This window comes from Theropithecus gelada, chromosome 13 (genome assembly GCF_003255815.1).
Source record: "Theropithecus gelada isolate Dixy chromosome 13, Tgel_1.0, whole genome shotgun sequence".
NCBI classification, from domain to species: Eukaryota; Metazoa; Chordata; class Mammalia; order Primates; family Cercopithecidae; genus Theropithecus; species Theropithecus gelada.
In genome coordinates this window covers 48,050,644-48,061,630 of record NC_037681.1, presented here as the reverse complement: position 1 = coordinate 48,061,630, position 10,987 = coordinate 48,050,644, and the positions used below count along the sequence as shown (strand labels likewise).

Genomic DNA, 10,987 nt, shown 5'->3' with positions numbered 1-10,987 from the left:
GTGTGTGTGTGTGTGTCTCCNGGTGTGTGTGTGTGTGTGTGTGTGTGTGTGTGTGTGTGTGTGTGTGTGTCTCCAATCCCTTTGCCTTCACTTCAACCACAGCAGATATATTTTTACTTGTTCAAGTATTAGGGTCCCATATACAATTTTGTTTGAATAGAGTTTCACCTCTGAAGATCATTGATCTAGCTCAGACTTTTTTGTTCAGTGTTTTAATCCAAAATGGCATAGTCATTCTGTACCCAAATTCCTGTCATTTCTTACATCATCAACCAGTTTTTCCTTGTTGGTCTACATGAAGTCCAAAATAATAGTTTCTCATAATACCAACATTCCTTTTTGAGAGATGAAGAACTTATCACTTTTAGCAGACCAGACTTCCCACATCTGTCAGGATAACTGAAGTTGCTCATTATTGCTTCCTGCCTACCTCCGTGCATACTGTGTAATCCATTTTAGGAAAGCATCAGCCTCATTCACTCTCTAGCTCAGGCAGCATTTTTCCTCCCCGCTGCTTATGTCTGCCTCAGCCTACCCCAAATGCTCTCCACTTTGCTTCACTCTTGGGCTTTCCTTTCTATGGAAGTGAAGCACTAATGATGGGGAGGGTGAGGGGAGGATATAAGACATCTTCTTGCATTTCTTCCTGTTCCCAGAGAAATTCTTCCTATTCCCCTCTCCGCAGAGGTGAGAAGCCCCACAATGGGCAGAACACATGCAGCTTTTCATTCCATGGCCTTATCTACACCCTTCCACAAGAAAAGGAATGACTGATTGGTCAGAGTTCTGGACATTCAGCAGGCTGAGTTTTCATCAGCACTAGTGCCTGAATGCACAAGGTGGTGCCATAGTTAACTTTGTCCTGATAAGTCAGGGTCTATTCTCAAACCTGGTAGGACGATTATAGTTGAAGGTTGTAGGAAGCCCCCACTGTGAACCTACTTTTAGTACCAAGAATGACAGGGACACCCAGAATCACACCCATAGCATAACCTCATATTTCAACAGTTATTTGAGGAGGCAATATCAGTGAGTTCTGCAACCCAACCACCAGAAGCACCCTATTGCTCAGGAAAAGCATAGTCCTTAAGTCATAATGAAAGAGGCTGTGACCTTTAATCAACGTAAGGTCCCAACATTAGGTCCCAGAGGCAGTGGCCTGTAATCCTAGCACTTTAGGAGGCTGAGGAGAGCGGGATTGCTTGAGCCCAGGAGTTTGAGACCAGCCTGGGCAACATGGCGAGACCCCATCTCTATAAATATAAAAATGAGCCAGGCACAGTGGCATGTACCTGTAGTCCCAGCTACTCAGGAGGCTGAGGCAGGAGAATCACTTGAGCCTGGGAAGTTGGGACTGCAGTAAGCTGTGATCATGCCACTGCACTCACTCTAGGCAACAGAGTGAGACCCTGTCTCAGAAAAAAAGAAAAAAAAATTAGGTCCCAGTGCTTTGGGAGGTTGAGGTAGGAGGATCACTTGAGGCCAGGAGTTCAAGACCAGCCTGGGCAACATGACAAGACTTCATCTCTCCAAAAACTTTAAACAAAATAATTAGCCAGGTGTGGTGGTGGTACATGCCTATAGTCCCAGGTACTTGGGAGGCTGAGGTGGGAAGATTGCTTGAGCCCAGGAGTTCAAGGCTACAGTGAGCTAGGATTGCACCACTGTACCCCAGCCTAGGTGACAGAGTAAGACCCTCTTAAAAAAAAAAAAAAAAAAATTATGAACATTTTTGTCTTCTGATTTTAATAGGATCATGTCTCTCACTTTACAAATTCTCAAAACATATGGTTCCCTTTTTACATATATATATAAACACTTTTAAACATAAATATCAAATGCATGAGAATCATATGGGCAGATAAATTTAGGAAGCCAAGAACACAGAAGGAAAGGCCAGTCACCAGATCTTACAAATGATCATCTAAACTTCTCTGGCTATTTGATTTTGATACATTATCCCAAATATTCCATGTCACATGGTCCACAAGTTCTTCTTTTGGGATTCTGAAGCAATCAATAGCCATACTTGTCATTAAGATGGGTTCTGCCATCTCCACTTTGACCTAGATCAGAATATAAAAAAAGAAATACATTATTTACTTTTCCAAAGTCAGGAGAGAAAAGATATTCAGATATCAGTAGGCCAAAAAGTAAAATAGACAAAAAGGTTTATTCTTTGATAGAAATTTTACTTTTTGTATGAAATTTCAAAATACAGCCTTCTTTTCACTTCTACCCTAACATTTGTTAGCATAGAAAAAGTAGACATCTCTAGTAACTAAATTCTATTAGTTACTAATATGTTAGAAATCTCAAGCTGTGATGAACATATGAGGAAGTAAGTATCTCATACATTGCTTTAAGGGTGTGTGTATGAGCATAAAACTGGTACAATCTCTATAGAATGCAATTTATATTATCTTCAAAATGTTTATACCTTTGATCCAGAAGGTTAACTTTTATGAATTTTTTTCTACAGATGCTCCTCTGTACTTAGCATTTTATATATAAGTATCCATAAGAAACTAACAACAATTGGTTGTCTTGTGAGGAAAACAACTGAGTAGCTGAGGCACAGCCAGAATTGTTTTCCTTTCTTTTGACTTGGTAAAACCCAGATAACATTACATCTGTAAACACTTCTGTATATATTCCTAGAAGACAAGGACTTTTTCCGAAAAACATAACTCAACATCATTCACACTTTAAAAAAATCAACAATTTCTTAGTATCGTCAAATATCCAGGTAGTGTTCAAAATTATCTGACTGGCTAATAATTTTTTTAAAGAGTTGTTTGTTTGAATAAGGATCCAAACATGGTGTACAAATTACCACTACATACTCTTGTAACTTTCTTATTTTGAACCTTAAATCTATATTACCTATTCAAAAATATAAATAAATGAACCTTAGAGGAAAAAAAAGTAAAAACAATCTACCTTCAGGTGGGACCCACACACAGTAGTCTGGGTCATCTTCAGGATATTTGGAAGAAAGTGTTGGTGGAAGCTAAAAAGAAAAGATGGATTGTTTTATTCACAAGAATTTCTCTCCAGAAACCTTACAACTGCAGAAGGGATTGGGGTCCTATTGTTAGCCTCCTTAAGCAGAATAAACGTTAGCCAAGAATTTTGTATCCAGCAAAACTAAGTTTCATGAATGAAAAAGAAATAAAGTCTTTTTCAGACAAGCAAATGCTGAGGGAATTTGTCACTACCAGACCAGACCTACAAGAAATACTAAAAGGAGTTCTAAATCTTAAAACAAAAGGTTGACATGCACCAGACTAGAACCTCTTGAAAGCATAAAACTCACAGGGCCTATAAAAAAATAATACAATGAAGGAAGAAAAATAGCTAGTTAACAATCAACATGATGACTGGAACAGCACCTCACATCTCAATATTAACATTGAATGTAAATGGTCTAAATGCTCTACTTAAAAAAAAAAGTCACAGGCTGGGCGCAGTAGTTCACACCTGTAATCCCAGCACTTTGGGAGGCTGAGGTGGGTGGATCACCTGAGGTCAGGAGCTTGAGACCAGTCTGGCTAATGTTGCGAAACTCCATCTCTACTAAAAATACAAAAATTAGCTGAGTGTGGTGGTGCGTGCCTGTAGTCCCAGCTACTTGAGAGGCTGAGGCAGGAGAATCACTTGAACCCGGGAGGCGGAGGTTACAGTGAGCTGAGGTCATACCACTGCACTCCAGCCTGAGCGACAGAGTGAGATTCCATCTCAAAAATAAATTAAATAAATAAATAAATAAATAAAACCAAATATCTGCCGTCTTCAAGAGACTCACTTAACATGCGAGGTTTCTTATAGACTGAAGGTAAAGGGGTGGAAAAAGATATTCCACAGAAATGGAAGTCAAATGCAAGCAGGAGTAGCTATTCTTATATCAAATAAAACAGAATTTAAAGCAACAACACTAAAAAAAAGACAAAGAAGGCCATTATATAATTATAAAAGGATCAACCCAACAAGAAGATATTATAATCCTAAATATATATGCACCTAAAACTGGAGCTCCCAGATTCATAAAACAACTACTACCAGATCTAAGAAAAGAGAAAGACAGCAACACAATAATAGTGGAAGACTTACACACTCCACTGACAACAGTAAACAGATCATCAAGGCAGAAAGTCAACAAATACTGGACCTATACTACACTCCAGAACAAATCGACTAACATAGTTACAGAACATTCTACTCAAGAACTGCAGAATATACAATCTTCTCATCAGTGCATGGAATATTCTCCAAGATAGACCATATGATAGACCACAAAACAAATCTCAAATTAAAAAAAAATAGAAACCAACTTGAAAGGAACCCTCAAAACTACACAAATACATGGAAATTAAACAATCTGCTTCTAAATGATTTTTGAGTTAACAATGAACTCACTGGAAATTTAAAAATTCTTCAAAATAAATAATAGTGACACAACTTATCAAAACCTCTGGGATACAGCAAAAGCGGTGCTAAGAGGAAAAATTTATAGTGCTAAATGCCTACATCAAAAAATCTTGAGCCAGGCATGGTGATTCACGCCTATAACCCCAGCACTTTGAAAGGCCAAGGCAGGAGGATTGCTTGAGCTCAGGAGTTCAAGACCAGCCAAGGCAGGAGGATTGCTTGAGCTCAGGAGTTTAAGACCAGCCTGGATAACATAGTGAGACCTCATCTCTATTTAGAGAGAGAGAGAGAAAGTCTGAAAGATCACAAATTGACAACCTAATGTCACACCTCAAGGAACTGGAGGAACAAGAACAGACCAAACCAGGCTGGGCGCAGTGGCTCATGCCTATAATCCCAGCACTTTGGGAGGCTAGTGTGGGTAGATTGCTTGAGTCCAGGAGTTTGAGACAAGCCTGGTCAACATCGTGAAATCTCATTTCTAACAAAATAAAAAAATTAGCTGGGCTTGGTGGTGCTGCCTGTAATCCTAGCTATTCAGGAGGGCTGAGGCAGGAAAATTGCTTGAACCCGGGAGGCAGAGGTTGTAGTGAGCTGAGATTGCACCACTGTACTCCCTGGGCAACAGAATGAGACTCTGTCTTGGGGGGGAAAAAAAAAAAACAGATTAAACCCAAAGCTAGCATAAAAGAAATAACAAAGATCAGAGCAGAACTAAATGAAATTGAAACAAAAGAAATTGCAAAAGATCAATGAAAAAAAAAGGGGTTTTTGAAAAGATAAACTAAATTGATAGATCATTAGCTAGATTAGACAAGAAAAGAATATTCTATATTAGTTCAATTAGAAATGAAAATGGAGACATTACAACCAACACCACAGAAATACAAAAGATCATTTGAGACTACTATGAACACCTCTATGCACACAAACTAGAACATCTAGTGGAAATGGATAAATTCCTGGAAACATACAACTCTCCTAGATTCAATCAGGAAGAAACAGAAATCCTGAACAGACCAATAACAAGCAGTGAGATTGAGTCAGTAATAAAATATATTACCACCACCAACAAAAAAAAGCCCAGGACCAGATGGATTCACAGTCAGATTCTACCAGACATTCAAGGAAGAACCAATCTTACTGAAAGTATTCCAAAAGATTGAGAAAGAAGGAATCCTCCCTAACTCATTCTGTGACGCCAATATTGCCCTGATACAAAAACTAGGAAAGGACATCACATAAAAAAGAAAATTAGAAACCCATATCCCTAGTGAACACAGATGCAAAAATCCTCAATGAAAGACTAGTAAACTGAATCCAACAGCATATCAGAAAGATAATACACCCTATTCAATACACCATGATCAAGTGGGTTTCATCCTAGGGATGCTGGGATGGTTTAACATATGCAAGTCAATAAATACGACACATCACAGAATCAGAATTAAAAACAAAAACCATATGATCATCTCAATAGATGCAGAAAAAGCATTCAATAAAAGCCAGCATCTCAGGATCATTGCAAGCTAGGAGTTTGAGACCAGCCCGGGCAACAAAACAAGATGTATTTCTACACAAAAACCCACAAAAATTAGCCGGGCATTGTGGCACACAACTGTAGTCCCAGCTACTCAGGAGGCTGAGGTGGGAGGATCACTTGAGTCCAAGAGCTTGAAGGTTGCAGTGAGCCATGATCACACCACTGCACTCCAGCCTGGGTGACTGAGCAAGATCCTGTCTCAAAAAAAAAAAAAACCAAAAAAACATAAAAAATAAATTTTTTTTACAGCAACTTGGAGGTAGAGGCCATTATTTTAAGTAAAGTAACTTAGGAGTGGAAAACCAACTACCATATGTTCTCACTTATAAGTGGGAGCTAAGCTATGGGTATGCAAAGGCATACAGAGTGGTATGATGGACTTTGGAGACTCAGAGGAAGGAGGCTCGGAAGGGGATGAGGAATAAAAAATTGCATATTGGGTACAATGTACACTACTTGGGTGACAGGTGCACTAAAATCTCAGACTCCATCACTATATGATTCATCTATGTAACCAAAGAACCACTTGTAACCCAAAAGCTATTTTTGAAAAATTACATACAGGTATAATTTTAACTCTAAGAATTATTGTCCTTATGCCTGTTAGCAAACAAAAACTAAGAGAGAACAGTTTCTATTAATGATCTTGACATAAGTAACCTACTTGGGGGAATATTTTCTCTGAACCTTTTTTCCATAAAGCATCGCAAGCTGATTTTCAGCCAGTGAGTTATGTGACACTCTTTAAAAGGGGCAGTTAACACACTGCAGGTATGACTGCTAAATGGTATAGACCCCAGAGAGGGAAATTCGGCATTTACCTTTTGGCCAAGGTTTAGAAAAGTTAACAGAGCAAACCTGACTATCCTTTGAAAACCTGTTTGCAGGGTTTGCCCTTGGCTGGCATTTGGGAATCTGGAATTTGGGAAGGTTTCTACCATCCTAACTGACAAGAATGACTGTGCCTAAACTGTTTGTGCAAACAACATGATTCATGCTGAACACCTGCTTTCCTTCTGGAAGTCTGAATTTTGGTAGATGCCAGGCAGGGAATGCCTACGCGATCAGTCCCCAGTAAAAACCCTGGGCACTGAGTCTCTAATGAGCTTCCCTAGTTAGCAACATTTCACAAGTGTTGCCACAACTTGTTCTTAGGGGAATAAAGCATGTCCTGTGTCACTCTACTGGAAGACATCCTTGGAAGCCTGTGCCAGGTTTCCACCATATTTTGCCCCATGTTCCCTTTCCCTTTGCTGATGGTGCCTGGTATCCTTTTGCTGTAGTATATCATAGAGGCAAGTACAATCATACGCTGAGATCTGAGTCCTCTTATGAATTACCTAACCTGTGAGTGGTCTTGGGGACCTCCTGACACAACCTGGCACTTCTGGGAGCTTACTATTTCCACACAAAATTATATATATACAAGACTGTTCATTATAGTATTATTGTAATAAAAGACTAAAAACAACCCAAGTGTCCTTCTATAAGGAACTGGTTAGATAAGGTCCTCCATATGGTGAGAAACTCTCAATATACTGATACAAAATAATTTCCATGGGTGGTTTAAATAAATAAATAAATAAAACATACAAAAAACAGATGTAGAGTGGAGTACGTTACATCCTACCTTTTGTGTAATAAAAGGAGGAAAATAAGAGTATGTTATTCAAATGTCTTTATATGGCATAATAGGATATAAAGAAAGATTCATAAATTAATAAAAGAGATGCTTGTATATGAGCAGTTATAGGGAAGAGAGTGATAAAGACAACAGAAAATTCAAAAATAAAAATCAAAGAATCTAGATTTCTAGGAGAGGGGATAAGGCTGCTGCGAACTGTGTTAAGTCAGTCTCCAAAGATTCACTCTTCTGGATGTGGTCCATGACAAGGGGATTCATTTTTACTCCAAGACAAGTGAAATACTTACTTTGCCTGGACCAGGCGCTTTCTTTTTCTTCAATTCATCTCTGCTTTTCTCATATTCATTCTTTGATGCTAATTTAAGAAAAACAAAAAACAAACAAAAAACTGGCCATAGCTATTTTCAGTATAAGTAAAAAGGAAAAATTCTTCCTAAAAGAACATTACAATTATTGACGAAAAGATGCTCATGACAATGCAATTCTCAACAATTCCTTCTACTACTGTAAAAACTACATTAAGAGAAAATTTTTCCTGGATGAATAACCCTAGTTTTTAAACCCTAAGGCTGTTCCACAAGCTTGAATATAACCACATTATGTGAACAAGTTAAAAAAAAAATGAAGCTGATTTTACTAGTCCACAGTTTAACCATGACAGGTAAAACCAGAGTAAAGCAGTCCTTTTAACAATTTCTTTTAAGATAGTTTTGGAATCACTCCCATAATAGGTACATATTTGACTTTGGGAGATGTAAAATTGTGGAGAGCTTTGCACAGCCGGAGGGAAGCATCAAAGCATTAGGTGCTTTGTGGGGCAGGGAGAGGGAACCCCAGAAGGTAGAAGAGGAGTAAAAGAAAGGCAAATGGGATGGCACCAAATACAAACCTCTCTTATATTCCAACTTTGTCCAGGGGCCTAGTGGCAGCATAACTGAAGGACCATTCTCTGTGCTGCCTTCAGGTCAGCTGCCAACCCCTCCCTTATGAAACTAGTCAGCCACCTGTGTGCAGAGCAGCAACGAAGGCTGCTGTACTACTTGCCTGAGGGTCCCTCGCACAATGAAGTGGTTTCGCTACTGTCTTGATAATCTTTATTCTGTTCTTCCTCACTAAGTTGAGACATGTTTTCTATAAAAAGGAGTATCAAAGCATATTGTCATTATTTAATTCATGGTGGAAAGCCAAACAAACAAACACAAGAGAAACAGAAGCTAAGTACACAATCATCCAGTTTTATTATCATCAGCTTCAACTAATCTTAAGGTTTTAAATAAATATTTCCAAATATATTACAGACGACTGCCGATTTTCCACTTAAAACACTAACTAACGTTGAGGTGAAACTTTTTAGCAATACTTACCAAAGGCCTCAAAAATGTACATACTCCTTGGCCTAGAAATTCTACTCCCAAAACATATTTTTTTAAAAATCAGAGATGAACACCAAAATATTATTATTTTAGAAACAGGGTTTTTCTCTGTTGCCCAAGCTGGAGTGCAGTGGTGCAATCATAGCTCACTGCTGCCTTGAATTCCTGGGCTACAGAGATCCTCCTGCCTCAGCCTCTAGAGTAGCTAGGACTACAGGCATGTACCACCATGCCCAGCCAATTTTCTTTTTTTTTTGTAGAGACAGAGTTTCACCATCTTGCCCAGGTTGGTTTCAAACTCCTGGGCTCAAGTGATTCTCCTACTTTGGCCTCCCAAAATGTTGGGATTACAAGTGTGAGTCACCCAGCCTGGACCCAAAATTTATTATATGTATGTTTGTAATAGCAAAAATTAAGAAATAACCTACATGTTTAATAATTGAGATCTGACTAAATATATTATGGCATATGCATGTGATGAACCACTATGCTCCTTCTCCAAAACCACATTTTAAAAAGAATAGTTTAAGGCATAGGAAAAAAAAAACCTAGGTTATAAAATAGCAATATATAAGCTGGGCATGGTGGCTTATGCCTATAATCCCAGCACTTTGGGAGGCTGAGGTGAGAGGACTGCTGGAGGCCAGGAGTTTGAGACCAGCCTGGGCAACATAGGGAGACCCTATGACTCTATTTTCTCTACAGGTATGTGCCTTGGGAGGTCAAGGCTATAGTGAGCCAAGATCACACCACAGTACTCCAACCTGGGTAACAGAGTAAGACCCTGTCCCAATAAAAGTAAAAATTAAAGTAAAAATAAAAATAAACCACAGGAAAAAAGGGCTAGGGTAATCCCTCATCACTGCAAATTTACTAATTATTTAATTTTTTTTGTTTTGTTTCTGAGACAGAGTCTCACTCTATCACCCAGGCTGGAGTGCGGTGGTATGATCTCAATTCACTGCAACTTGTGTCTGCTGATTTCAAGCAATTCTCCTGCCTGCCTCAGAGCCCTCCCGAGTAGCTGTGATTACAGGCATGCACCACCACGCCCAGCTAATTTTTTTTGTATTTTTAGTTGAGACGGGGGTCTCACCATGTTGGCGAGCCTGGTCTCGAACTCCTGACCTCAGGTGATCCGCCCGCCTCGGCCTCCCAAAGTGCAGGGATTACAGGCGTGAGCCACTGTGCCTGGCCAAATTTACTAATTATTTAATCTTATAAACCAAGTTTCAAAATCTAAGCTATTTTTACACATACATATTTACTTTGGTCTGTTAAACAAAAAAATTATAATACTTATTGCTCCCTTCCTGCTGAACTGTTTATATCCACCCTCACAATATATGGCTCAAAGACCAAGCTCATGTAAGCACCTTTTTGAAAAGGGGAATGCAGATACAGAATACTTAACTCTCACAGATGAGGAAACAGTAACTTTTCTGTTTCCCAGACAAATGAAGGTGATTCAAGAGAAGGGCTACGTACCAGGCCTGGCATTTTTACATAGCCAAGTCTGGTTTGTTTTGGAAGTAGACACGCATGCATTCCCATATATTCAGTGCCAGTTTTTATTGTTTCTCCTCATACTCCTTATTTTCTGAGATCTTTATCTTGCTAACCAGTTTGGCCAACCAGCAGGAAAATAACCCCTGCAGTTGACAAGGGATGAAGGATACTAAGAAGATAAACAATGATCTTTAGGGGTGGGATTGTGGGGATTTCTTTTTTTCCCTTTGGACTTTCATGTATGATCTATAGTTTCTAAAATGAACATATAATCCTTTGTAATTAGAATATATATATATATATTCTCTATATATAGAAAAGACAGAATTGATGTATATATCTATATCTATATGAATATCAATCTATTCTGTCTTTCAACATTTTTCATCAACTATTTGCTGAGGCAGGTGGATATGTGTCAGGTTTTCTGCTAGGTTACAAACACAAAAAGATGAAGCAAGATCCTTCTTAAGAACTTTAGTCCAA

General features: G+C 38.7%; 1 protein-coding gene across 1 annotated transcript in view; it reads right to left on the bottom strand.

Annotated features, from left to right (window-relative positions):
• Nucleotides 1–1,736: 1,736 nt before the first annotated feature.
• SLC4A1AP (solute carrier family 4 member 1 adaptor protein) overlaps nucleotides 1,737–10,987 on the bottom strand; it is a 30,935-nt gene continuing 21,684 nt past the window's right edge. The window contains exons 11-14 of the mRNA XM_025354089.1: nucleotides 8,664–8,750; nucleotides 7,907–7,974; nucleotides 2,944–3,013; nucleotides 1,737–2,066 (exon numbers count right to left, since the gene is read on the bottom strand). Of these exons, the coding sequence (XP_025209874.1) occupies nucleotides 2,017–2,066; nucleotides 2,944–3,013; nucleotides 7,907–7,974; nucleotides 8,664–8,750 (275 nt within the window). The 3' untranslated portion in view covers nucleotides 1,737–2,016. The remainder of the gene's footprint in view (nucleotides 2,067–2,943; nucleotides 3,014–7,906; nucleotides 7,975–8,663; nucleotides 8,751–10,987) is intronic.